The 26,992-nt window shown below is 45.0% G+C and overlaps 1 protein-coding gene across 3 annotated transcripts; it reads right to left on the bottom strand.

The window, feature by feature from the left end:
* Positions 1–938: 938 nt before the first annotated feature.
* Positions 939–26,992, bottom strand: ETHE1 (ETHE1 persulfide dioxygenase). Of its 3 annotated transcripts, XM_053607144.1 has the most exons (9): positions 26,873–26,974; positions 26,369–26,478; positions 21,456–21,662; positions 20,887–21,031; positions 20,569–20,717; positions 4,232–4,361; positions 1,980–2,069; positions 1,482–1,598; positions 939–1,132 (listed from the first exon to the last, which is right to left on the bottom strand). In XM_053607144.1, exons 3-9 carry the CDS (start codon positions 21,534–21,536, stop codon positions 1,080–1,082), a joined length of 765 nt encoding a protein of 254 aa, XP_053463119.1. In that variant the 5' UTR covers positions 21,537–21,662; positions 26,369–26,478; positions 26,873–26,974; the 3' UTR covers positions 939–1,079. The 3 variants fall into 3 exon arrangements, with proteins under 3 accessions (XP_053463119.1, XP_053463120.1, XP_053463121.1); XM_053607145.1 differs by lacking the exon at positions 26,369–26,478 and having other exon boundaries at positions 26,873–26,992; XM_053607146.1 differs by lacking the exon at positions 20,569–20,717.

The raw sequence follows: 26,992 nt of genomic DNA, 5'->3' as shown, positions 1-26,992 counted from the left end.
TTGGCCAGTGCTGTATAGGCGCCTACCTAATGCCCAGACCCTGGGAGTCCTGAAAAGACGACAGGAATGGAGATGGGGACCTCTCCTCTCTAAAGAGCCCTTTTAAAGGGCCCCAACCGGTTTGGGGAGTTGGACAAGGGGAAGGGGTTCCCTGAGCTGAGTCAGAGACCCGCCCAAAGACAGTGATTGTGCCCCCCTCCCACTTTGCTATGGGATGAAAGGCAGAGGTTATAGGTCTCAGCCAGACCCTTTACTTTCTGGGCAAAAAACAGGAAAATTACTGGTATATGAAAAGGGATTATTAGATGTCAAGAGCAGTGGGGAATACTTTATATGTGTTGATTTCAACCTTACAGCAGCCTAGGCAGAAAGGGATTACTATCTCCATTTTATACTTGGGGAAGCAGGCTGAGGAGATTAGATATACTGAAAGCCTAAGCATGTTGTAAACGTTAACACAGGCTTCATTCTCTCAAAAATCCATGTTTTTAACCATTATGTATGCTGTCATTCCAAGTCAGGAAGTGCCTAAAAGATCATTCCAAATGATAGTAACAATAATAGTGAATGCTGATAGGGCAGTGTGCCAAGCACTCGCATATATGAACTCATCAGATCATCACAACATCCCGTTATTATTATTTTCATGTACAAATAAGAAAACCGAGGCCTAGAGAAGTTAAGTCCTAACCCTGGGGCCCACAGAGGGAAATGGCTCAAAAGCAAGATTGTATGCTAACAAGAGGCCACGTGAAGACCAGCCCAGGTATCTGTGTTTGCTTTTGAGCTTGTGAGTTAGAAATCTCCTTCCAGGCTACCTATATCCTCAGCTTGGCCTGCTCCGCTGGCCTCTCCAGGGAACCAGACTACCCACAAGCCTGTCAGCCCAGAAACCCAACTGGTTCCTCCAGAAAACAGGCAGAAGTCAGATTTATGCCAAAAAAAGTTTTATTCAGAAGTTCCAGGGGGCTGATTTAGGGGGTAGAGGTGAGAGAGGAGAGGTGCCATGGTGACACCTCTCCTCTTATGCCACCCAGTGCATTCTTAGTGGATATTATTAGCACCTGACAGAGACAAGGTCAGGAAGGGGGGCTCTGGACCCCACAGCGCATGTTGGCTGGAACAGCAATGTCTGAAAGGAAGAAACCAAAGTTAAAATTAAGTGGCCTGGGCAGACCTCCAGGCTCCATTGGGACCCAGAAATCCTAGAAGCCCTTCTTTTCAGGGGAACTAGACTTCTAGCCCTGAGCCAACTTCTTCTTACAAACCCAGAAGTCCAGGCTCCCAGCCCTTCCTCCCCCAAACCCAGGGGTCTAGGCCCCAACTCTCACTTCCCCCAGACCCAGGGGTCCAGTCCCCCAGCCCCTCCTCTCTGAGACCCAGAGGTCCAGGTTCCAGTCCCTCCTCCCTCAGATCCAGGGGTCGAGGCCCCCAGCTCCCTGCTCCCTCATATTCCTGGGTCTGGGCCCTCAGCTGCTCACCTATCTGCAGAGGTTTGGGCAGGTTCAGATTGTTCATGACTTTGATAAACTCCTCACAGCTGAGGGTAAGCCGAGGGTTCAAAGTCCGCTCCTCCTCCACAGTGGACACTGTGAGCCCTAGTGGCCAAGGGAGGGGAAGAAAAGTCAATGGGTGCATCTCGGGCCCCTCAGAACAGCATTTCTGTTTGGGCCTCCAGAACAGGAGGCCTTGGGGTGCCTCTCCAGCCTGAGACTGACAGGCTCTTCTGAGAAAGCCCCTGAGATGTCTTTCCCTCAGAGGCACCATGGAAAATGTAGTTACCCACAGTTCCCTATGATCTACAATAAGTCCCAGGAAAACCCATGCCCTGCAGAATTCTAACAGTCCTACAGCATCTACATCCGCACACAGCACACTCAAGCATTTAATGTTTTAAAAGGAATGTCTGGGAATTGTGGTCTTTGTGCCACCCTTTCAAAAGTAATGTACGCCCCACATCTCCTATAGGAAGCCCTCACCATGGTAATCATGAGCAGGGTAGATCAGACAGTCTCCTGGAAGCGTGAAGATCTTTTTGTGGACGGAGTGGTACAAGGTCTTAGCACAGCCTGGGGAAGAATGATCAGAGGTCAGTGCATCAACAAGATGGGAGAAGACCCTAGCCCTTTCCCTCAAGGAAAAAGTGGGAGCCAGGTGCAGTGTCTCATGCCTGTAATCCCAGCACTTTGGGAAGCTAAGGCAGGAGGATCATTTGAGGCCAGGAGTTCAAGACCAGCCTGAGCAACATAGAAAGACCCTAAAATGAAAAATTAGCCAGGTGTGGAGGCATGCACCTGCATTCCCAGCTGTTTGGAAGGCTGAGGTGGGAGGATCTCTTGAGCCCAGGATTTCGAGGTTACAGTGAGCTATGACTGTGTCACTGCACTTCAGCCTGGGTAACAGAGTGAGACCCTGTCTCTAAAAAAAGGGAGGAAGGAAGAAGGAATGGCAGGAGGGAAAAGAAAAGGAAGGGGGGAAGAAACACAATGAAAAGAAAAGGCAAGACAAGGCTAGGAGAATAAAAATCACTGTAGCTGAACCCTCTTCCCCAGGCCCTGCCAATACCCCTTTTTCTAGGCAGAGAAGGAGAGGGACATTCTAGGCGGGTGGAACAGCATGCACAAGTAATGGAGGAATAATGAGAAATTCAGCATGGCTATAAAAGGCGGGGATCAGACCCCAGAGTACCAGGGTGTAGTACCCTCACTCTGGGGAGACCAAAAAGGCATCTGGGCAAGGAAGGTGGACTAGAAGGTAAGAAACCAAAGACATGAGGTCAAAGACATGAGCTCTGAGTCCTAAGTTGGGCTAGGGCAAACCTCTCTTTCATTTTAGCCTAAATCCATCGATGCCGCGACTGCGTTGGAAATAGAGAAACGGGAAATTGGAAGCCTCAGAGAGAAAAGAAGACTGAGATGCAGAAACAAACAGGAAGGAAAGAGGGAGCAAGAGGCCAGGGACCTGGCTTCCACAGCCACCTCATCGTGCCTTCCATCTTTTCTCTCTCTTCTCACTTCTCCCTGCAAGGCAGCTGAATCCTCCAAACCTAATGTCAACCCTACATTCACACACATGCTCCAAACACTGAAATTCTGAAACTAAACTCTCTTTCCACAGGGAAATCCTTACATATAACTACCCCTAGGAGCTGAATCCCAAATGTATCGCTGCCCTCTAGCAATTAAACCACTAACATCTTCTTAGCTAAATCCCTCAATCTGGCCAGTTGTGATCGCTCATGTCCGTAATCCCAGCCCTGTGGGAGGCTGCTGTGGAATGATCCCTGGCGTTCAGGAGTTTGAGGCTGCAGTAAGCTATGATCATGCCACTGCACTCCAGCTTGGGTGACAGAGTATGACTCTGTCTCTTAAAAAAAAAATTCCTGAATATCAGCGCCCCAGAACAGCGACCACTCTTGAATAGAACTCTACCCCCACCCTGCATAAACTCCAGCAACTAAACCCTTTGACATGGTTTTAAAATACATCTACAAATTTTTTGATACTCTTCTCTTTGAAATGTGACATTCAATTCCCCTTACCTTGACTTAGTGATCTGCAATAATTGACTTGCATCTAATAATAAGTAGGATATTACAGAAAAGACAAGAGTTTAACTTCTGAATCTAGAGCATAACAAAAGAAAATAGGGCTCTATCTATCTGTCTCTATCTCTGATCATCCCTTCTGTGAGAATCCAGCTGCTGTGTCACCAAGATACTCAAGCAGGCAGAGGTCCAAGAGGCGAGTAAGGGAGGCCTCCTGCAAACAACCAGCAGAAACTTGCCAGCCATTTGAGGGCGCTATTTTGGAAGTGGATCCTGCAGCCCCAGTCAAGCTTTCTGATGACTGCAGCTCTGACTAATGGTCTGACAGTAACTGCATGAGGGACCATAAGCCAGAACCACCCAGCTACGCTGATCCTAGATTCCTGACTCTCAGAAGCTTTGTGAGATAATAATGTTAATCACTGTTTTAAGCCACTAAATTTTGGAGATGTTTGTTATGCAGCAATAGACAACTAATACACCCCTGAATCTTACTGTCCTCCACAGCTAAACCCCTGAATCTTAACTCTTCCCATATTTTGACAACTAAATTCCTTGAATCTAATATTGACCCCCCCCAAAAAAAAATCTAATATGCATTCATTCATTCTTGTTACTGATCCTTGAAACCCTGACATACATAGAACTATATAAAGGTCTTAGAATGAATAAGAAACTTATCACCTTGCTGGAAGTCTGTCCGCCCACACCCTCGGATCAGCAGGGCATCTCCCGTGAAGGCCATGCTATGGTCATTCAGAACAAAGGTGACACAGCCTGGGGTGTGGCCAGGGCTGGCCCGTGTCTCCAAGGCCTAGCAGGGATGGAGGAATACAGAGATAGTCATCAACATTTCTTGAAGATGAAATTGGCCCCAGAAACCCCACTCTACCTCAGGGTCAAATCTAAATAAACGTTTTGGTAAAAAATGAATTTAGATACCCAGGCTCCAACCTTATCCCAGAGTAAACTCTAAATGCACCAAAGCCTTAAATACAATAAAATAAAACCTTAAAACTGTGACAACAACAATACCAATAAAAATACAAAGGAATATCTGATGTCTGGTTAGGCAAGAAAAGTTAACTGTGATCCCTGGGCCAGGCACATTGGCTCACGCCTGTAATCCTAGTATTCTGGGAGGCCAAGGTGGATGTATCCCCTGAGTTCAGGAGTTTGAGACCAGCCTGAGCAAGAGCAAGACCCCATCTCTACTAAAAACAGAAAAAATAGATGAGCGTGTGGTGGGCACCTGTAGTGCTAGCTACTCAGGAGACCGAGGCAAGAAGATCACTTGTGCCCAAGAGTTTGAGGTTGCTGTGAACTATGATGCCACAGCACTCTACCAAGGATGACAAAGTGAGACTGTCTCAAAAAAAGAAAATAAAAATGTGATCCCTAAAGTCTAAATCTTTAAGGAAATGATTAATGGTTTGGTTTTAAATCAAAGAAGTTTCTTAATGGCAAAAACACCATAAACAAAATTTACTTATTTCTTTTCTGCTTTTTGAGACACAGTCTCACTCTGTCGCCCTGAGTAGAGCGCCCTGGGTAGAACTGTGGGTAGGATTATAGCTCACAGCAACGTCTAAGCCCTGGGCTCAAGAGACCCTCTTGCTTCAACCTCCCAAGTAACTGGAATATACATACCCACCACAATGCGCTCCTAGTTTTTCTATTTTTAGTAGAGATAGGGTCTCACTCTTGCCCAGGCTGGTCTGCAGCTTCTGATCTCAAGGGATCCTCCTGCCTAGGCCTCCCATGATGCTAGGATTACAGGCATGAGCTACCATACTTGGCCAACAAAATTTAAAGGGACCAATATGCTAGAAAAATATATGTGTAATACCTATATACCCCACAGTGGGCAACATATTGAATATATGTAGAGATCTTACAAATCAATAAGAAAATAAAAGCAAATTAATACATAACAGAATACCAAATAGTCATTAAAAGTAATATTGCTGAAATAAAACTTGATGATTTACACAAATATATAGTGACCCAAAAAGGTGCTTAATATCCAATAAGGGCAAAAACTGGCTTGGCACCTGTAGCTCAAGCGGCTAAGGCACCAGAGCTGGCGGGTTCGAATCCAGCCCGGGCCTGCCAAACAACAATGACAACTACAATCAAAAAATAGCCGGGCATTATGGCGGGTGCCTGTAGTCCCAGCTATTTGGGAGGCTGAGGCAAGAGAATCACTTAAGCCCAGGAATTGGAGGTTGCTGTGAGATGTGATGCCACAGCACTCTACCCAGGGCAACAGCTTGAGGTTCTGTCTCAAAAAAAAAAAGATTTTTTTTATTCATTAACTCTAAATATATACAGTGTGACCAGCCTGCGCAAAATCGAGATTCCATCTCTACCAAAAATAGAAAAAGTGAGGCAAGAGGATTGCTTGAGCCCAAGAGTTGGAGTTGCTGTGAGCTATCATGCCACAGCACTCTACCCAGGGCGACAGCTAAGACTCTGTCTCGGCAGGGTGAGGGTGGGGGGTGGGGAATCTGAGTTAGAAGATCAAAAAACTCAGAGACAGCAAAGCATGGTGATGCATGCCTGCAGTCTTAGCTCCTGGAGGGGCTGAAGCAGGAAGAGCACTTGAGGCCAGAAGTTTGAGCACCAGCCTGGGCAACAAGGGAGACCCACTTCTAATAATAAAAAAAAATTATTGGGTGGCACCTGTGGCTCAAAGGGATAGGGCGCCAGTCCCATATGCCAGAGGTGGTGGGTTCAAACCCAGCCCCGGCCAAAACCCACCAAAAAAAAAAAAAAATCATGAAGTGTAAATAACCATAATACAGGGTGTCCATTAAGTTTGTGTGCAATTTAAAATAGAGAACTAGGCAACTATTTTAAATTGCATATGAATTTCATGGACACCCTGTATACAAACAGCCCCTAAGCATTAATAATTCCCAAAAGAAAAGTGGGCAAAACAAAAGAACAGGCAGTTCACAGAAGAAGAAAAAATAGTTAAGACCACCTGAAAAGATGTTCAACCTCCCTCAAAAGGAAAGGAGGGAGAGATTTAAATTTAGAAAGTCTTTGTTTTTACCTAGGAGATTGGCAACTATCGGAGTTGCTTAGTGTGTTTGAGGCAAGCCCTTTTATTTCCTGGGGTGTGGGTACAACTTAGTGTTGTCATTTTGGAGGGCAACTTTGCAGAGTTATCACCATCTCAGATGTGCCCATTTGATAACCTCTCTGAGCCACTTCTAAGACTCTGCTGTTAAGAATCCTGCCACACATGCAAAAAAGTACCCACACAGGAAGTCTTTGTTATTTAAATCCCCACACTCAGCTCCAGGGAAGTGAGAGTGTCAGAAAAAATTATTACCCTAATGGTCTAACAACCGCTGACAAGATCAGTATCCTCTCACACGTCCCTCCTCCTCTCTCAGTAGAAGCCCCTCCTATCAACTAGCATCTTTGTCCAGGTCAGTCAAGTTCTGATTATCCAAGGGCACCATGTGCAGACCCAGCTTACATTCCTTCCTTCTTACCTCACAGATCTCCAGTTTGGTTCTGGGCATTAATGTGCCAGCCAAGAACTTTCTCAGCCTCTGGTCAGTGAGATCTCAATAAGTCTCCCAAGAATTTCTGGGAAAACTTTTCTCTTCCTTCTAAGAGGAACTGGCACCACCCCCTTTCCTTTCATTTGGCTCTGAACACAAGGAGTGATAGCTGGAGTTGCAGCAGCCATCTTGCAATCATGAAGGAAAAGCTAAGCGACTCCCACGAATGATAGTGCTGCCCAATTAAAAGCAGCAACTACCTTCATCCAAATCTCCTGTTATAGGAGAAAATTACACTCCTATTTATTTAAGCCACCACGTGGGTTTTTCAGTTCTTGGTATGCTAGAGGAACAGCAGGAGCTGGAGTGAAGCAAGAATGAGTAGTGAGATATGACAGAAAGATAATGAGAGGCTCAGATCCAGTAAAGTGAGAGTGAAGCCATGGGAGGAGTTGAACCAAGATGTGACCAGATCAATTATCTGTGTTTTTAAAAATCCAACATTGGTTCATCTGATTTAAGATTATGACATTGCCATACAGTGGATAGGAGGGAGAGAATGGTCTTTTTATTAGTATTCTGGGTCAACCGCATATCTGTTTGGAAAGGAAAAGATCACCTTGATCCTTACCTCACACCATATACAAAAATAAATTCTCAATGAATTTACAGATCTAAATATAAAAAAAAACAAAACAACAAAGCTCCTAGATAAAAACAGAACACACACACACACACAAAAATAAATTAAAAAAAACAGAACAACAAACACTGTGACTTAAAGTTGGCAAAGATTTCTTTAGCACAAAAAGTGTTAATGGGGCGGTGCTTGTGGCTCAGTGAGTAGGGCGCCGGCCCCATATGCTGAGGGTGGCGGGTTCAAACCCAGCCCCAGCCAAACTGCAACAAAAAAATAGCCGGGCGTTGTGGCGGGCACCTGTAGTCCCAGCTGCTCGGGAGGCTGAGGCAAGAGAATCACGTAAGCCTGAGTTAGAGATTGCTGTGAGCTGTGTGACGCCACGGCACTCTACCCGAGGGCGGTACAGTGAGACTCTGTCTCTACAAAAAAAAAAGTGTTAATGATAACAGCTAGAATGAATACACTAGACTATATTAAACTTAAAAACTTCTGTTCCTATTATTTCTTAGTCTTTAGTGAATTAAAAAAGAAAATTCTGTTTATAGATGGAGGAAAGTATTTAAAAATATATACAATATCCCTCATAACTGCAAGAAATATATTCCAGGACTTGCCAGTGAATGCGTGAAACCTCAGATAGTATCAAACCCTATATATAGGGTGTCCATAAAGTTCCTGTGCAATTTACTATGTTAAACTATTTTAAATTGCACTTCATGAACTTTATGTCCATCCTGTATACTATGTTTTTTGGCGCTGATAACTAAGAGGACCACTAAGATTAACAGGCAGGTAACATGTTTGTATACAGTGTGGATATACTGGACAAAGGGATGGTTCACATCCCGAGTGGGATGGAGCAAGATGGTGCCAAAATTTCATCATCCTGCCCAGATTGGTATGGAATTTAAAACTTGTGAATTGTTTATTTCTGGAATTTTCCATTGAATATTTTCAAGCTGAAGTGGACTGTGAGGAACTGAAACTTATAGAAAGTGAAACCATGGATAAAGGGGGACTACTGAATCCAACAAAGTTCTTGGATCTAAGGCAGCGCCTGTGGCTCAGTGAGTAGGGCGCTGGCCCCATATACCGAGGGTGGTGGGTTTGAACCCGGCCCCAGCCAAACTGCAACAAAAAGTAGCCGGGCTGGGCGGCGCTGGTGGCTCAAGGGGTAGGGCGCCAGTCCCATATGCCGGAGGTGGTGGGTTCAAACCCAGCCCCGGCCAAAAAAAAAGTACCCGGGCGTTGTGGCGGGCGCCTATAGTCCCAGTTACTCAGGAGGCTGAGGCAAGAGTATGGCCTAAGCCCAAGAGCTGGAGGTTGCTGTGAGCTGTGATGGCACAGTACTCTACCAAGGGTGACAAAGTGAGACTCTGTCGCTAAAGAAAAAAAGTTCTGGGTGGCGCTTGTGGCTCAAAGAAGTAGGACACCGGCCCCATATGCTAGAGGTGGCGGGTTCAAACCCACCCCAGCCAAAAACTGCAAAAAAATAAAATAAAATAAGTTCTTGATCTAGAATATAAAAGATCACCTACAAATTATCTATAAAAGAACATAGATTACATACCAGAAAAATTAGTAAAGACTTGAAAAAACACTTTACAAATGGAACACATTAAAAGGTGCTCAACTTTGGGTGGAGCCTGTGGCTCAGTGGGTAGGGCGCTGGCCCCATATACGGAGGGTGGCGGGTTCAAACCCAACCCTGGCCAAACTGCAACAAAAAAATAGACAGGTGTTGTGGTGGGCGCCTGTAGTCGGGAAGCTGAGGCAAGAGAATCGCCTAAGCCCAGGAGCTGGAGGTTTCTGTGAGCTGTGTGACACAGTGGCACTCTACCAAGAGCTATAAAATGAGACTCTGTCTCTACCAAAAAAAAAAAAAAAAAGCTACTCAACTTCATCTATCCACAGGGAAATAAAAGTAAAACCACAACAGGATACCACTATACAACACCAGAATGGCTAGAATGAAAGAGAGATGTAAAGAAACGGAAACTCTCATGTATAGTGATGGGAGGGCACATACAAAACTACTGGCTCAGCTCTTGGTTCTCCCAACAGATGGTTCTCCCAGATGGTTCTCCCAACTCATGATGGTGCAACTTCTGATTTTTCAACTTTATAATGGTATACGCTTTTGTTTTTCACTTTCAGTATAGTAGTCAATAAATTATATGAGATATTCAATACCTTATTACAAATGTGCTTAAGATGATTTTGCCCTGAGTGTTGTAAGCGTTCTGAGCACATTTAAGGTAGGCTGGGCTAAACTGGGACATTCCGTAGGTTAGGTGGACTAAATGTATTTTCACTCAAAAACAAACAAACAAACAAACAAAAAGGCTGGACACGGTAGCTCATGCCTGCAGTCCTAGCACTCCAGGAGACTGAGGCAGGTAGATTGCTTGTGCTCAGGAGTTAGAAATCAGCCTGAGCAAGAGTGAGATCCTGTGTTTACTAAAAATAAAAAAACTAGCCAAGCGTTGTGGCAGATGCCTGTAGTCCCAGCAACTTGGGAGGCAAGAGAAACTCTTAAGCCCAAGAGTTTGAAGTTGCTGTGAGCTATGATGACGCCACAGCATTCTACCAAGGTGAGAGAGTGAGACTTTGTCTCAAGAAAAAAAAAAGAATGCATTTTCAACGTATGATATTTTCAATGTGTGATGGGTCTATTGGGATGTAACCCATCTTAAGTATGCTCTGTACACCCAACAGAAATGCATATGGATGTTCACAAAGTCATGTGTTAGAATGTTCCTAGCAGTACTATTTGTAACAGCCAAAATCTGCATGCCCATCAACAGTAGAATAGATAAATAAATTGGGGTTCATTTGCATAATCAAAAATGACACAGAATGACTATTAGTGATTATAACTACACAGGACAGCATGGGTGAAGCTCAGAGGTTGAGCAAATGGTCCAGGCACTAAGAGTGGAGTGCACTACCGTAAAGGAGAAGGGAGTGGACTGGAGTGGAATGGAAGAAGTGGGAGGCAATAGGATGGAACGGAACCTCACAGTGCCCGTTCCACACTAAGGGGAAGTGCTGTGTCCTGAAGCTGAGGTTTCACTTCTGAATCTAGACGTTCTTCCCTCTCCCTGTGATATCTTACCTGGTGGCTCCATTCCCCCAAACAGAAAAAAAAAAAAAACAAGGAAAGAAATCCTTGAGAGACATATTGTTTTTTTTGTTTGTTTGTTTGTTTTGAGACAGAGTCTCACTATGTCGCCCGCAGTAGAATGCCATGGCGTCACAGCTCACAGCAAACTCCAACTCTTGGGCTTAAGCAGTTCTCTTGTCTCAGCCTCCCAAGTAGCTGGGACAACAGGTGCCCACCACAAAGCCCGGCTATTGTTTTGGTTGTAGTTGTCATTGTTGTTTGGCAGGTCTGGGCTGGATTCGAACCCACCAGCTCTGGCGTATGTGGCTGGTGCGAAGCTGGGAAGACACATTGTAATTAAACTTCTGAAAACTAAAGACAAAAAAAGAAAAAAACAAAAAAAACCCCAAAACCTGAAACTAGGTCAGATGCGGTATAGCTGATTTAGAGGGTTAATAATAACTTCACAAGTGGTTCTTCCTACCAAAGTTATGCTCGTTTCATAAAAGGAATTTGGAAACTTTTCTTCTATCTCTAGGCACTGAAACACTTTAAATAGCATTGGAGTTATTGCTTTTGTAAAGACTGGGTGGGTTCACTGTGGGCTTGGTGATTTCTTTTTTCTTTTTCCTTCTTGCACATCTTTAATAAGGGACCGCCAACACAATCAAGATGACAAAACTTTCTACCACCTCCAGAAGTTTCTTCGTGCCTCTTTGCAATCTATTCTTCTTCTATCCTTATCCCTAGACACCCACTGACCTGCTTTCTGCTATTATAGATCAGCTTGAATGGTAGAATTTCATGTAATTGGTAGAATTTCATGAAAAAAGGGAAGAAGAAAAAGAAGTCTCTGGAGCTAGATGGCATGGGTTTTAATCTTGGCTCCATTAGTATTAACTGCATGGCCTTGGACAAGTTATTTCATCCCTCCAAGCCTGTCTGCTCAATTTGCACAATGGGACTAATTATGACTTCCCCTTATTAGAGCTGCTAGAAAGGTTAGATTTCATATATGTAAAGCACTCAGCACACAAATGCTATGTAATAAAAAGAATGATGGTTTTTTTTTTTTTGAGACAGTGCCTTAAGCTGTCACCCTGGGTAGAGTGCCACGGCGTCACAGCTCACAGCAACCTCCAACTCCTAGGCTGAAACAATTCTCCTGCCTCTGCCTCCCAAGTAGCTGGGACTACAGGCGCCCGCCACAACGCCCGGCTATTTTTTGGTTGCAGCCATCATTGTTGTTTGGTGGGCTGGGCTGGAATTCGAACCTACCAGCTCAGGTGTATGTGGCTGGCGCCTTAGCCACTTGAGCCACAGGCACTGAGCCAAGAATAATGTTTTAAAATTTGAAAAATCACTGATCAAATAGAACCACAAGGACTCCTGTGTTAAATCCTTAGCCACTTCCTTACCCGAGGGATTTGATTTGGGGGCAAGTTACTTTCCTTCTCTGTGCTTCCTTACCCGAGAAATGGGAAAAATACTTCTGATCTCACCATGTGCTTATGAAATTCAGTGAGATCTATCACACTTGTCAGAAAAGACAGTGGAGGCCCAAAAGCCAGATTCAACCCACAGAATTGTCCTATTTAGATTGCTCAGAAATTATGAGAAGCCTCAATTTGTTGTTTACCCTCTAAAAAGCAAGAGATTTCTCAAAAATGTATACTTTCAACATTTATTTATTTATTTGAGACTGAGCCTCAAGCTGTTGCCCTGGGTAGAGTGGCATCACAGCTCACAGCAACCTCCAACTCCTGGGCTTAAGCGATTCTCTTGCCTCAGCATCCCAAGTAGTTGGGACTACAGGCACCCGCTACAACGCCCGACTATTGTTTTGTTGTAGTTGTCATTGTTGTTTGGCAGGCCAGGGCTGGATTTGAACCCGCCAGCTCTGGTGTATGTGGCTGGCGCCTTAGCTGCCTGGGCTACATGTATCGAGCCTCAACTTTTATTTTAAGAAAAGAAAAAGAAGAGCTGGGAGCAGTGGCTCACGCCTATAATCCCAGCACTCTGGGAGGTTGAGGCAGGTGGATTGCCAAGCTCATAGGTTGGACACAAGCCTGAGCCAGAGCAAAACCCCATCTCTAAAAATAACCGGGCATTATGGCGGGTGCCTATAGTCCCAGCTACTCAGGAGGCTGAGGCAAGAGAATAGCTTGAGCCCAAAGAGCTTGAGATTGCTGTGAACTATGACTCCACAGCACTCTACTGTGGGCAACAAAGTGACACTCTCTCAAAAAGGAGAAAAAGAGGGCGGCGCCTGTGGCTCAAGGAGTAGGGCACCGGTCCCATATGCCGGAGGTGGCAGGTTCAAACCTAGACCCGGCCAAAAACCAAAAAAAAAAAAAAAAGAATAAAAAGAAAAAGAAGGTTTGACAATAGATGGACCATATTCCTAAACACAAATAATTAACTTGAATTATACAGTGAACATATGGGCCATGAACTTCAAAATCTGCCATAGACCCAGCATTCCCTGTAGCCCAGTGCCAAATGTCAGTTGCTATCTACTGGGTGTCCCAAAAGTCACCCATAAAGTCGCCATACACAGGGAAAATGAGAAATTATAGATAAATGTATCTTTATTTACAAAACAGTCATTACAAAATTTTACAAAATATTTACAAAATATTCTCTACATGGCTGGGCACAGGGGCTCACCCCTGTAATCCTAGCACTCTGAGAGGCCAAGGTGAGTGGATTGCTTAAGCTCAGGAGTTCAAGACCAGCCTGAGCAACAGGAAGACCCTATCCCTACTGAAAATAGAAATACTAGCAGGCATTGTGATGAGCACCCATATCTCTAGCTACTCAGGAGGCTGAGGCAGAAGGATCACTTCAATCCAGGAATCTGAGGTTGCTGTGACCTAGACTGAGGCCATGATACTCTAGCCCAGGCTACAGAGTCAGATTCTGTTTCAAAATTAAAAAAAAAAAAAAAAAACCTCCTCGTGTTGGCTACCTCTTTTAAATTTTTGTAATGAACCTTTTGTAACTAAAGGTACATTTTGCTATAATTTCCCATTTTCCCTGTGTATGGTGACCTTAGGAACATCCTATATTACTTCACTTGTGCACTTGGTTCTCCTAGAATACAGTTAGGAAGGAAGGCGAACATTTCAATCAAAACAGAGTCTTGTGAAAGCTACATGTTTCGGGTGGTGCCTGTGGCTCAAGGGGTAGGGTGCCGGTCCCATATGCCGGAGGTGGCGGGTTCAAACCCAGCCCCGGCCAAAAACCAAAAAAAAAAAAAAAAGAAAGCTACATGTTTCAACAGAAAAAAAAAAAAAGAAGAAAAAGAAAGAGGGGGGACGTATTTCTCTGTGGCAACAAATCCCCAGAGTGTCAAGAACAAATACTTTTGCCTGGAACTGACCACATGCCTGGCATTGCTCTGAACACCTTTCATGGCTTTACTCATTTAATCCTCACAATCCCAAGGGTCATCGGTATTGTACCCATTTTACAGATGGAAAAACTGGCTCCAGAGGGGTAAAATACTTGCTCCAGGTCATACAGCAGGAAGTGGCAGAAAACTTTGTTCACTTGCCCAGCCTCTGTGGGCATTCAAGGTTGTGACCTTTGTATATCGGGGCTCAACAGTTGCTATTATCATTCTGTATTATCAGAAAGGAAAGGCTCGGGGCCTGTGGCTCAAGTGGCTAAAGTGACACATAACACCAGAGATGGCAGGTTCGAATCCAGCCCAGGCCTGCCAAACAACAATGACAACTACAAACAAAAAATAGCCGGGTGTTGTGGCGGGCATCTGTAGTCCCAGCTACTTGGGAGGCTGAAGCAAGAGAATTGCTTAAGCCCAGGAGTTGGAGGTTGCTGTGAGCTGTGATGCAACAGCCCTCTACCCACAGTGACAGTATGAGGCTCTGTCCCAAGAAAAATAAAAAAAGGAAAGGAAAGGATATAGGGTGGTCAGAAAGAGAACTCTGGCCTTTCTTTGACTCTGAGGAAAAAAGATGCACATTTTTTGGTGGCAGGTGAGAGGGTTTCATCTCTGAGAAAAGAAACCCAGGCACCAACCCTACAGCAAGGCCATTGGTTTTAAATTTTCCTTCTGTTAGGTGGGGAGCTAAAGACTTTGGTGATTAAGAACGTGGTGCCATGGGCGGCGCCTGTGGTTCAGTGAGTGGGGCTCCAGCCCCATATGCTGAGGGTGGCGGGTTCAAACCCAGCCCCGGCCAAACTGCAACAAAAAATGGCCGGGCGTTGTGGCGCGCGCCTGTAGTCCCAGCTGCTTGGGAGGCTGAGGCAAGAGAATCGCGTAGGCCCAAGAGTTGGAGGTTGCTGTGAGCCGTGTGACGCCACGGCACTCTACCCGAGGGCAGTATAGTGAGACTCCGTCTCTACAAAAAAAAAAAAAAAAAGAACGTGGTGCCTGAAGCCAGCCGGCCTGAGTTCAAATCCTAGTTCCCTCATTTCCAAGCTAAGAGAACCCTGAATGTGCTTGGCTTTCAAAATAAGGGCAGGGAAGAGATGATATTTGACTCCGAAAATCCTTCAAGATAAGCGCTGAGAAAATTCACTGGTGAATTTAAACACTGGTGAGAAGTAAACACTCAATGTTTGTTACCCATTATTAAATTACTGTGACTAACTAATACAAAAACATTTGCAATCTACTTCATTCTATAGGAAAGAGGAGTTTTACACTTTGAAAGGCTGAGGCAAGTGGATTGCTTACGCTTAGGAGTTCAACACCAGCCTGAGCAAGAGCAAGACCCTATCTCTACTAAAAATAGAAAAAACTAGCTAGGCATTGTGGCAGGTAGCTGTAGTCCCAGCTACACAGGAAGCTGAGGCAAGAGGATCGCCTGAGCCTGAGTTTGAGGTTGCTGTAGCACTCTACCCAGGGAGACTCTCTGTCCAAAAAAAAAAAAAAAAAGAGGAAAGAGGAGTTTTAGGAGCACAAGGTAAATGACATTCCAAGAGGAAAAAAATCAAACACATCCAGAATGCAGGACATTTTACAGGACAGACAAGGAAGCTTCAAAAGCCGATGTCATGGGACAAAAGAATATTAAACTGTTCTAGATCAAAAGAGACTTTAAAGGGCAGCACCTGTGGCTCAGTCGGTAAGGCGCCGGCCCCATATACCCAGGTTGGCGGGTTCAAACCCGGCCCCGGCCAAACTGCAACCAAAAAATAGCCGGGTGTTGTGGCGGGCACCTGTGGTCCCAGCTGCTTGGGAGGCTGAGGCAGGAGAATCGCTTAAGCCCAGGAGTTGGAGGTTGCTGTGAGCTGTGTGATGCCACGGCACTCTACCGAGGGCCATAAAGTGAAACTCTGTCTATACAAAAAAAAAAAAAAAGAGAGAGAGACTTTAAAAAAACTAAATTAATTAAAATAAAAGTTTAAAAAATACAAAAAAGAGAAAGAAAAAGGAAAAAATACACTAATGTGCACACATGCAACTAAATAGCCATAATCACCACATACCATGCACATGGGTCCTGGGTCCTAAAACCAGCTACAAAAATTATTCTGGGGAAATCGGAGAAATTTGAACCTAGCCAGGCTGGCTATTTAATAATGATATAAAATTATTGCACATTTTTTAGAGGTGACAAAGGTTTTCTGAAAGAGTGGTTTTCAAGGTGCAGTTGGGGGAACTCTGAGGGACTGCAAGATCAAAACTCTTTTCCTAACAGACTTCAAAAAGCCTTTTGCTCCTTTTCACTCTCATTGCCATACAAGCACACTGTGTTTTCCAAAAGTGCTCTGACCCTTGATGATGTCATTGGTCTGATGGCTGTGTATTCTTGTGTTTTGTGCTTATATTTCATTTTGCTATAGATGTGAAAAGAGGCAAAATAAAAAGTTGTCAGTGGGGAGCACCTAACTCCTTGACCTAATAATGCCACAAAAGACATCAGGCAGTGCAAACGTGCAGCGCAACGGTTTTGCAGATCTCACGGCCTACACTGCCCCCTGGTGGCAAGAAGGCTGTTGGCTTCCTTTCCATTTGGTTCCCAAATAATTCTTTTTTCCATTATTCAGAAAGACAGTAGTCTCCCTATTATCCGCGGAGGCTACACTTCAAGACCCCAGCGGGTTAGTACCAAACCCTATGGTTGCTATTTTTTTTCTTAAACATACATACTATGACAAAGTCTAATTTATAAATTAGGCACAGTAAAACGGGTGCAGTGGCTCACGCCTGTAATCCTAGCACTCTGGGAGGCTGAGGTGGGTGGATTGCCCTGAGCTCACAGGTCACAGGTTCGAGACCACCCTGAGCAAGAGTGAGACTCTGTCTCTAAAAAAAATAGCTGGGTGTTGTGGCAGACGCCTGTAGTCTCAGCTACTTGGGAGGCTGAGGCAAGAGAATTGCTTAAGCCCAAGAACTGGAGGTTGCTGTGAGCTCTGATGCCACGGCACTCCACCAGGGTGACAAAATGAGACTCTGTCTCAAAAAAAGAATCAAAACACTCCTCCCCATCCTGGTATAAAACATTGGTTTTCATTGAGTTGGCCAGGCCCCAAACCTGTAGGACGTTTTTTTAATGGTATATAATCTGATTTTTTTTTTTTTTGAGACAGTCTCACTCTGTCACCCTTGATAAGAGTGCCATGGCATCATAGCTCACAGCAATGTCAAACTCTTGGGCTTGAGTGATTCTCTTGCCTCAGGCTCCTGAGCACAATGCTGGGATAGTTGTTCTATTTTTAGTATAGACAGGGTGACAGAGTAACACTCCATCTCAAAACAAACAACTCCCCTCCCAAAAGAACAAAAACCTTATGAACTATTTATTTCTGAATTTTCTGTTTAATGTTTTTTTACCTCAGTTGACTGAAAATAACTGAGACGAAGAAAAGGGAGACCATGAATAAGTGGGGACTACTGTACTTTAACCTTGTTCCTGTGCCTTCTAACCCCAAACCCAAACGTCATTTTCCCTTATAGCTAAATTCCCTGAACCTCCATCAGCTAAACCATCTTTCTTCATTTTGTGAACAAAACCAAAATTAAAGTATTTGTTCTGTTTAGGGGACAATGAACTAATAAGTGCAACTTGGAAATACATCAAAAAAATAAGATGAAGTGGGATGGATACATAAAAAATTTTTCGACTTTTCTCTATGCTTGAAAATTTTCCAAACAAAAGGTTGGGGGGGCAGGAAATGACTTGTTCCACAATTTAAATATTTAATTCCAAATAGGAGGAAGCACTGAAACCTATATGTGGGCCAGTTAGATCACCTGTGGAGGTTTTAAAACATGCTGACTACCCGTGTCCATTGGTGAATGAGTAAATCAGAATCTCCAAAGTAGGACTTGGGGAATCAGTATTTTGAGCAGCACCTCTCTAAATCAACGTATTTAACAGGTAAGCCTAATTTTCTGAATTTGCAAAAGTATTCAATTTTCAATCAGTGATTATTAAAAAAGAAAATTCATCCTGCAATGAAACCACCTAAATTTGGCCCAGCTTGAGTATAAAATGTATAAGCAGTTCAAAAATCTATTTGGCAGTTTCTATTAACATTAAACATATAAACATACGTCAGTTTACATGAATATAGTGTATGGAGGTAAAATAAATAAATATAGACCTGAGAGGTGGCTCACACCTGTAATCCTAGCACTCTGGGAGGTTGAGGCAGGTGGCTTGCTTGAGTTCAGGAGTTCAAGACCAGCCTGGGCAAGAGTGAGATACCCCCCCCACACACACACATATCTCCCATATTCCCCCTCTCCTTCATCATAGTGGCAGGTGCCTGTAGTCCCAGCTACTCAGGAGGCTGAGGCAAGAAGGTTGATTGGGGCGGCGCCTGTGGCTCAGTTGGTAAGGCGCCAGCCCCATATACCGAGGGTGGCGGGTTCAAACTCGGCCCCGGCTGAATTGCAACCAAAAAAATAGCTGGGCGTTGTGGCGGGTGCCTGTAGTCCCAGCTACTTGGGAGACTGAGACAAGAGAATCACTTAAGCCCAGGAGTTGGAGGTTGCTGTGAGCTGTGTGATGCCACGGCACTCTACCGAGGGCCATAAAGTGAGACTCTGTCTCAACAAAAAAAAAAAAAAAAAAAAAAGAAGGTTAATTGCTCAAGCCCAAGAGTTTGAGATTGCTGTGAGCTATGACACCATGGCACTCTACCCAGGGCAACGGAGACTCTGTCTCATAAATAAATGCAAATAAATAAAAATAGAAATAAATAAACATATGTAAACTTTGTGACCAGCAAGTACACTTCTTGAATTTGCACAAGAATTTTCATAGCAGCATTATACACGGTAACAAAAAAATAAGACATGATCATCAAAAAGAGGATGGATAAATAAACAGTAGTATAGTCACATGATGGAATGCTCTACATGAGGGGTTGGTAAACTATGGCTTGATAGAGCACATGTTTATTTATTTATTCTTTTTAGAGACAGGGTCTTACTGTGTCACCCAGGCTGGAGTGCAGCAGCACAATCATAGCTTACTGTAACCTGGAATTCCTGGGCTCGTGTGATCTTCTTGCCTCAGCCTGCACATGCCACCATGCCCAGCCAATTTTATTTTTGTAGAGCTAGGGTCTCACTATGTTGCCCAGGCTGGCCTCAAACTCCTGGTATCAAATGATCCTCCCACCTTGGCCTTCCAGAGTACTGGAATTAGAGGCATAAGACATCACACCTGGCTGTACACTTTAAATTTGTGTGGTATGTGGATTATATCAATATTATCTCTTAAAAGAAAAAAACACTAAAGATAAATCTACTACAGCTAAACCCTTCAACATTCATTTATTGAAAACATCACTCTCAAATCCAAGAAATGCTTGTACGTATATCATGCACAAACCTGCTTCCAGAAAAAGGCTTGAAATTCTCCATAACCATTGCAGCTAAACACTCTCACCCACATTTCCACTAAATACTCTAATTCAAACTGCCCCATTCAGCAACACCCTCTACCCTCTAACCTGGAGGCCTCACCATGTCACCTGATATTTTGTCCCCAAAGTCAAAGAAATTCTACATCTTTAGCAACTCCAATCAGAAAAAAGCCCTGTCAGCTATTTCCCTCCCTCTGTGGGCAACTCCCCTGACCATCCCCCATGTAGTCCTGGGTGGCAATTCTGCCTGGAAATCAGCCCCTGCCTCTGCCTGTAACAAATAAAAAAAGGCAGGAACCTTGGACCATTCCTGTGTGAGGAAACCACCAGGCCAGGGAAACCACAGGGCTGGGGCTAGGGTGAGACTTAGGGTCAAGATTTAAGGAGGCGCTCACTCACAATGCTGAATCTGTGTCAACATGACCCTAAGTGTGAGTGCCTCCTTAAATGTTGCACTACAGTGGCCTCACTTGCCTCACCCTAGTCTTGACTCAGGGCAATGGGATGCTCCTTCCTCCAACCAACCAGTGGTTCTCAGAGGACAGGACTGGGTCTCCTTCTCAAGCTAAGACTCAGAATTCCAGCCCTCAATCAACTTTTATGGAGATGTCAATCCAAAGGAGTTGCCCTAAAGCCTTAGAAAACTCCATAAATGCTGTTGACTTAAGGTGTTCCGCCAGAGACACACCTCCCAGAACCTCTAGCCCCAGAGCCACACCTGAGTTTATAATGCCTTCCTCCCAGAGACATGAGCTCAGGGGTCAGGAACCCAGGTCCTGGAGGTGAGGTCTCTCCTCCCCCCCAGCAGGAGTCAGCATCCCAGGCTCCTAGTTCCCTCTTCCCTTTTGTTCAAGGAGTTCAGGCCACCACCCTCTTGGGAACCTAGTATACAACTCACAAAGCGCCCGAAGCGGATGGAGTCTCCATCCTCAATGTGCAAGTCAGCCTGGGCCCCACTAAGGCGGGAGATGACAGACTGGCAGCCAGGGAGTAGGGAACGGAGCAGCCCTGAACCAGTAATGTGGTCTGCATGGCAGTGGGTGTTCACTGGGAGAGAGAGAGGAGAGACAGGTCCAGAAGGGGGCATAGAGGACCAAGGATTCCCATCCCCACACCCCTTCTCCCTCAGCCCGAGGAGTCCAGGCTCCCAGTTTCCACTCCACTTACTGGGGCAGCCCACCTCCCTCAGACCCAAGAGTTTGGTTCCCACACTGACCAGCATACAGGAGTCGCAGCCCCAGCTCCTTGACCAGCTGGGCATCCCGAGGCGCTGTCTCCAAGACAGGGTCAATCAGAATGGCCTCGCGGGACTCCCTATCACCCAGCAGATAAGTGTAGGTGCAGCTTTGGGGCTCAAACAACTGGAAATGGGGATGGGGCATAAGTGAGAGCACAGAACGAGATTCCCACCAGCTGGGGACCCAGGAGTCAAGGCCTTGACTCAATCCTCTTAAGATCCAGAAATCCCAAACCCTTCTCTCCCCTGAAGTCGTGAGGTGCACCACCTTCCTCCTTCAGAACAATAAGTTCCAACTATCTAACACCCCCAAATCAGGGTCCCCAGTACATTGTTTCGTCAGGAATCCAGGAGTTCGACCCCAAGCCCAGGATCCCCAGACAACTCACCGTTAAAGGACTCAGGAGTCCAGCTCCAAGCTCTCATCCCCATTCTTCAAAAGCCAGGCGAGGGGCCCCCAGACCTCGCCCCACTAAAGGACCCAGGAATTCCGTCCCTCCTGCCGTCTACAGCCTAGGAATCCCCTCCCGGGTCCAGCCATCTCGCACCTGACGTAGGAGGACAGGAGTTCCAGACTTGGTTTGTTGGCTCAGCTGCCGCCAGGCTACTCTCAGCGCAGAAACCGCCATCGCGCCCTCCGCAGGGTGCACACTGAGACGGTGCCGGGTGCTCCCGGACTGATCCGGGGGAGGCGGGGAAGGGGCGGGGCCTGCCTTAAAGGGGCCGCGGAAACCGGCCAGGGGCGAGGCTAGACCCTGGAAATCAAGTAAGACCGCGTGAGACGTGGGGACGGTCTGAAACCCAGAGAAATAGAAAACAGGAAGACCCTCAAAGAGCGAGGGAAAGACGCTCGGCTAGGAGACACACAGAAGTACTCCTGTATGAATAGAGACAAGAAGCCCAACAAGAGAACTCCGTACACTCACAGCCATGGGGCCATTCCTTAGTGGGTGGTTGGATAATCAGAAAAAGATGTCAGTGTAATCTGGTTCTCGGTACCTTCAATGAATACTGAACAATTAAAAATAGAAAGGAAGGAAGGGAGGGAGGGAAAGAGGAGAGAGAGAGAAAGAAAAGGAAAGAAAAGAAAAAGAAAGAAAAAGATGTTTGGTCACTAGTGTGTTGAGGGACTTTTAAGTGGGTGCCTGGTCATCAGAACAAAAAATTGCTTAAGCATTTTATCAGGAATGTTTCTTCCTAGGAAGAAATCTTTTTTTTTTTTTTTTTGGCCAGGCCGGGGTTTGAACCCCACCTCCAGTATATGGGGCTGGTGACCTACTCCTTGAGCCACAGGCGCCACCCTAGGAAGAAATCTTTTTGAAAAAAACAATAATTTGGGGCCAAGCACGTTGGCTTAAGCCTGTAATCCTAGCACTCTGGGAGGCCAAGGCAGGTGAATGAGACCAGCCTGGGCAAGAGTGAGATCCCACTTTTACTAAAAATAGAAAAACTAGCACCTGTAGTCCCAGCTACTCTGAAGGCTGAGGCAAGAGGATTTCTCAAGCCCAAGATTTTGAGGTTACAGTGAGCTGTGAAGCCAGGGCACTCTATCCAGTGAGACTTTGTCTCAAAAAAACCAAACCAAAACAAAACCCCAGTAATTTTGCGTTATATCTTGCAGAATTGGGTTGAGAATCATCTGTCTTATGCTGGAGTCTGAATGTCTAAAAACAGCTTTTGTTCATTTGCACAAGTACCATAGAGCAAAAATCTGTGCTGTCTAAAGTCATGGACTGTGACCTTCTTCTAGTTCTTCCCAAAGTCTGAAAAAGCTTGGATGAGAGAGCAAAAAAGAAAATAAATAAATAAAATCATGGACTGTCAGAAAGTTTGCTTTTGGGATTCCTATCAGTATTGAGACTAGGACATCCCACTCTGGTAGCTTTGTCCCTTGAAGGCCCACGGGGTGGGGGTGGGGGAGGGTGTCCTAAGAGTGAGAAATCTCAGATTCACTCTTCTCAGCTGTATGACCTTCGGCTGAAAACTTGCATTCTTTTTTTTTTTTCCTTGAGTCACTTTGTCACTCTTGGTAGAGTGTCATGGTATCACAGCTCGCTGCAACCTCAAACTCTTGGACTTCATTGATTATCTTGCCTCAGCCTCCTGAGTAGCTGAGACTATAGGCACCTGCCATGACACCTGGCTAGTTTTAGATCTAGGGTCTCACTCTTGCTCAGTGTGGTCTTGAACTTCTGAGCTCAAGCAATCTACTGACCTTGGCCTGCCAGAGTGCTAGGATTACAGGTGTTGAGCCACTGTGCCCTGGCCAAAACTTGTAATTTTATGGGTTTCAGTTTCATCATCTGCAAAATGAGGTTGAAAATAGTTCTTCCCTCCTCTATGAAAAATCTATTGAGTTTGGGAGAGCTCCTGCCACGAATAGGCACTCATTGGGAGTTGGCTGTCATTTATTTCATCACTATCTTTGACTTTTCTCCACTCTTATCACCTCCACTCAATTTATCACTAAGGCCTATCAAATTAACTTCTGCCACTGCACCCTCTGCCCCAGTCAGCAAAGTAGAAATGCAAATTGTTTGGACTCCCCCATCAAGCTGAGGTCTTCAAATGCTGCCTCTGCTAGTTCCTGGCTGGGGTCTTGCTGTGTGGCCTTGGGCAAGTGACCTTCCCTTTTATGTCTCATTTTTCTCTTCTGGACAAGGATAATAGCAGCACCTCCTCTTAAAAATTTACTGTGGAGATTAAACAAATTAATGCATAAAGGATGGGATGCATAAAAGACAGGTTTTGGCATATGTGCAATAAATTCTAGCAATATTGTAACAAATATGTAACAGCGGCCTTACTGGTCTTCTGACTTCCACTGGGGCCCCTCACAATTCATTTCCCATGCAGCAACTAGAATGAGCCTTTTAAAATGTCAATAAAAGAGACTGAGGAGTCATAGCAAATAAATGCAATGTGTAGAGTTTGTTTAGATCCTGATTCAAACAAACTAAATGCAATAAAAAGGCATTTATGGGATATGATATTTGACATTTAGGTTCAGAATCATTTGGGAGGAGTGAGTGGGGGTAAATGAAACAACATTAGCCATGAGTGGATAATTGTTGACACTGGTCAATTCTATTATTGATGCAGGGAACGATTCTATTATACTACCTCTCTGTATGTTTGAAATAAAAGGTTGGTGCTTGGAAAAGAAGGCAGTGATATTAATGGGACAAATGAGAAAAGTAAAACACTGATGGGGTATGTGATAACATAAAAAAATTATTATAGGCTCAGTGGCTAGGGCACCGGTCACATACACCAGAATTGGCAGGTTGGAACCCAGCCTGGGTTTGCCGAACAATGACAACTACAACAAAAAAATAGCCGGGTGTTGTGGCAGGTGCCTGTAGGCCCAGGTACTCGGGAGGCTGAGGCAAGAGAATCGCTTAAGCCCAAGAGTCTGAGGTTGCTGTGAGCTGTGACGCCACAGCACTCTACCAAGGGCAAAAAGAAACAAAACAAAAAGAAAAATTATAAATTTTTAATAGTCTGAAAATGTGGTATTGTGGCTATGTGTCTTTCTTTTGTTTTTCTTTTGGTTTTTGTTATTGGTGTTGTTGTTTTTTGAGACAGAGTAGAGTGCCATGGCCTCATAGCTCACAGCAACCTCAAACTCTTCGGGTCAAGTGATCCTCTTGCCTCAGTTTTTCTTTTTTCTTTTTTTTTGTTTTTTTGCAGTTTTTGGCCAGGGCTGGGTTTGAACCCACCACCCCCTGGTATATGGGGCCAGCACTCTATTCCTTGAGCCACCCCCTCAGTTTTTCTATTTTTATGGAGATGGGGCCTCATTCTTGCTCTGGGCTGATCTCAAACTCCTTAGCTGAGCCACCAAGCCTAGCATTCTTTTGGTTTTTGTTTTAAAGAGAGAGGGTCCTTATCTTTTAGAGACATGGAATGAAGGGTTTCTGGACAAAAGTCTAGGATCTGGTCCTGCCCCCTCTGCTGCCACTGCTCCAGCTGAAGAGAAGAAAGTGGAAGCAAAGAAAGAAGACTCTGAGGAATCTGATGATGACATGGTCTTTGGTCTTTTTGACTAAATCTCTTTTATGATGTGTTCAATAAAAAATTGAATTCTGAGAAAAATAATAATCCAAGGGGCTCAAAAAGGGGTACTAGGGGGATGATGAAATAAGATGGCAGGCTGAGCCTGGGTGATAGGTATATGGGTGTTGCTTATACTCTCTTTTCCATCTCTTTTCTTATGTTTGAAATTTTCTATAATTTAAAAATATGATTAAAAAAGTATATGAAACCTAAACTAGTTAATGCCAGTTTCTGTGTTTAAAATATTCTCCTGGTTTCTCATTCAGCTTAGGCCTCTTCCCAAGTTCCCTGACCTAGGGTTTTACATTCTCTCCATCATTCTATCTTCTTCCCATTACAGAGAGTTTCTGGTTGTTAAAATTCTTTAAAATATTTATTCTACACAGATTCATAGAATACTGTGTGCTAAGCTTTGTCCTGGATTCTGGGGACAGATGAACAGATAGATAACGTGTCAATCTTAACTGAGCATACATTCTGGAAGACACATAGATAGTGTTAAGTTCATACAAGGGAAAAAAGACAACAGAGGGATGGAGATATCTGCTGTGCTAACATTTGAACTGACACCTGAGGGAGGATTCAGGCAAGAGCATTGGGAATAGAGAGAACAGCTAGTACAAAGGCCCTGATGTAGAGCTGACCATGGCATGTGCAAGAAGACCAGAGTCCTGGAGCATGGTAGTACATAGTATAGGGAAGACTCTCTGGACACAGCATACTCTTTCCTACTTTAAGGTCTGTGCAGTTGTTCCCAGAACAACTTTGACCTCATGAGGCCTAGTTTAATGCATAGTAAAAACAAAAAGTATATAATTTTCTTTTTTTTTTTAGACAGTCTCACTATGTTGCCCTCAGTAGAGTGCTCTGGCGTCACAGCTCACAGCAACCTCAAACTCTTGGGCCTAAGTGATTCTCTTGCATCAGCCTCCCAAGTAGCTGGGTCCACAGGCGCCCGCCACAACACTCGGCTATTTTTTGTTGTTGCAGTTGTCATTGTTGGTTAGCTGGCCCAGGCAGGGCTCAAACCTGCCAGCCTCGGTGTATGTGGCTGGCGCTATAACCACTGTGCTACAGGCACCGAGCCAAAACAAAAAGTATATTGATAACATTTATTACGCATTCTAGGCACTTTGTATTCTAAACACTTGCCATTGATTATCGTATTTAATCCTAGCAACTCTCCATTTTATAGATGAAGAGATGGAGGCCCAGAAAGACGACATGACTTCCCCAAGGTCGCACAGCTGCAAAGTGGCAGAACCAAGATTCCAAACCAGTTACCCAGGTAATGAGGCTCCAGAGTCCAAATAACCTGCTAAATGACTTCCATAGGTCGCCAGACCCTATGGGTTATTACACCAGAGACCCACCCAAGCAGAGGACTTTTCTGGGCACTCACGGGGTCATTCTGGCAATGAGCAGGAAAGTGCACTGTTGCCGCCTGGGAAGAATGCCGCGTGCCATCCTGGGCCTGGCACCAGAAGCCTGGGCAATACAGGACCACCCTGGCTGCGGAAAAGGAGGTAGAGGGGAGGTGACTGAGAATCTTAAATTACCCAATGATGAAGCGTGCCAGAGGACTATGCAAATAACGAGCCTTTTCATTAGGCACTAGCTCCGTCTAAGCCCAGAGTCCCGCCCCCAACCTCTTTCGAAGTAATGTGTAGAGTTTTTGCAAACGCCTTAAGTGGGAGGAACGGGCTACGATCTCCGGAAACTGCTTTCGGAGGTGGAACTCAGGCTCCCAGGGGAATTCTCCAAAAGAAGGAAGAAGGACATGAAAAGAGGGGTGCATATGCTGGGAGCAGTCTCACTGATCTCCGAAAGCAGTTTGTTCGCGTTAATCTTGCACGCGATTGACTCCAGTCAGCCTCCGTAGGTCCCGCAACCGGCTATACCCTACCCTACGGTCTTTCAGCTGGTAGTTTCACGTTTGGTCACGAACTTGCGGGCCTGCAGCACCCGGCACCTCCTTGGATTCCATCTTCCATTCCGCAGATTCGGCTGGCCGCGACTGGGCATG

Source organism: Nycticebus coucang, chromosome 10 (genome assembly GCF_027406575.1).
Source record: "Nycticebus coucang isolate mNycCou1 chromosome 10, mNycCou1.pri, whole genome shotgun sequence".
NCBI lineage: Eukaryota > Metazoa > Chordata > Mammalia > Primates > Lorisidae > Nycticebus > Nycticebus coucang.
The sequence above is the reverse complement of the archived record's forward strand: the minus strand, read 5'-3'. Positions and strand labels throughout refer to the sequence as shown.

What these genes read in the sequence shown, in the direction of transcription:
- ETHE1 (XM_053607145.1), bottom strand. Translation starts at nt 21,536, where the DNA reads ATGGCGGTTTCTGCGCTGAGAGTAGCCTGGCGGCAGCTGAGCCAACAA. An exon ending in CTCCTGTCCTCCTACGTCAG is followed by an intron (nt 21,032 to 21,455) that starts GTGCGAGATGGC and finishes CCCCATTTCCAG; the next exon opens with TTGTTTGAGCCCCAAAGCTG. An exon ending in GCGGACAGACTTCCAGCAAG is followed by an intron (nt 2,070 to 4,231) that starts GTGATAAGTTTC and finishes ATTCTTCCCCAG; the next exon opens with GCTGTGCTAAGACCTTGTAC.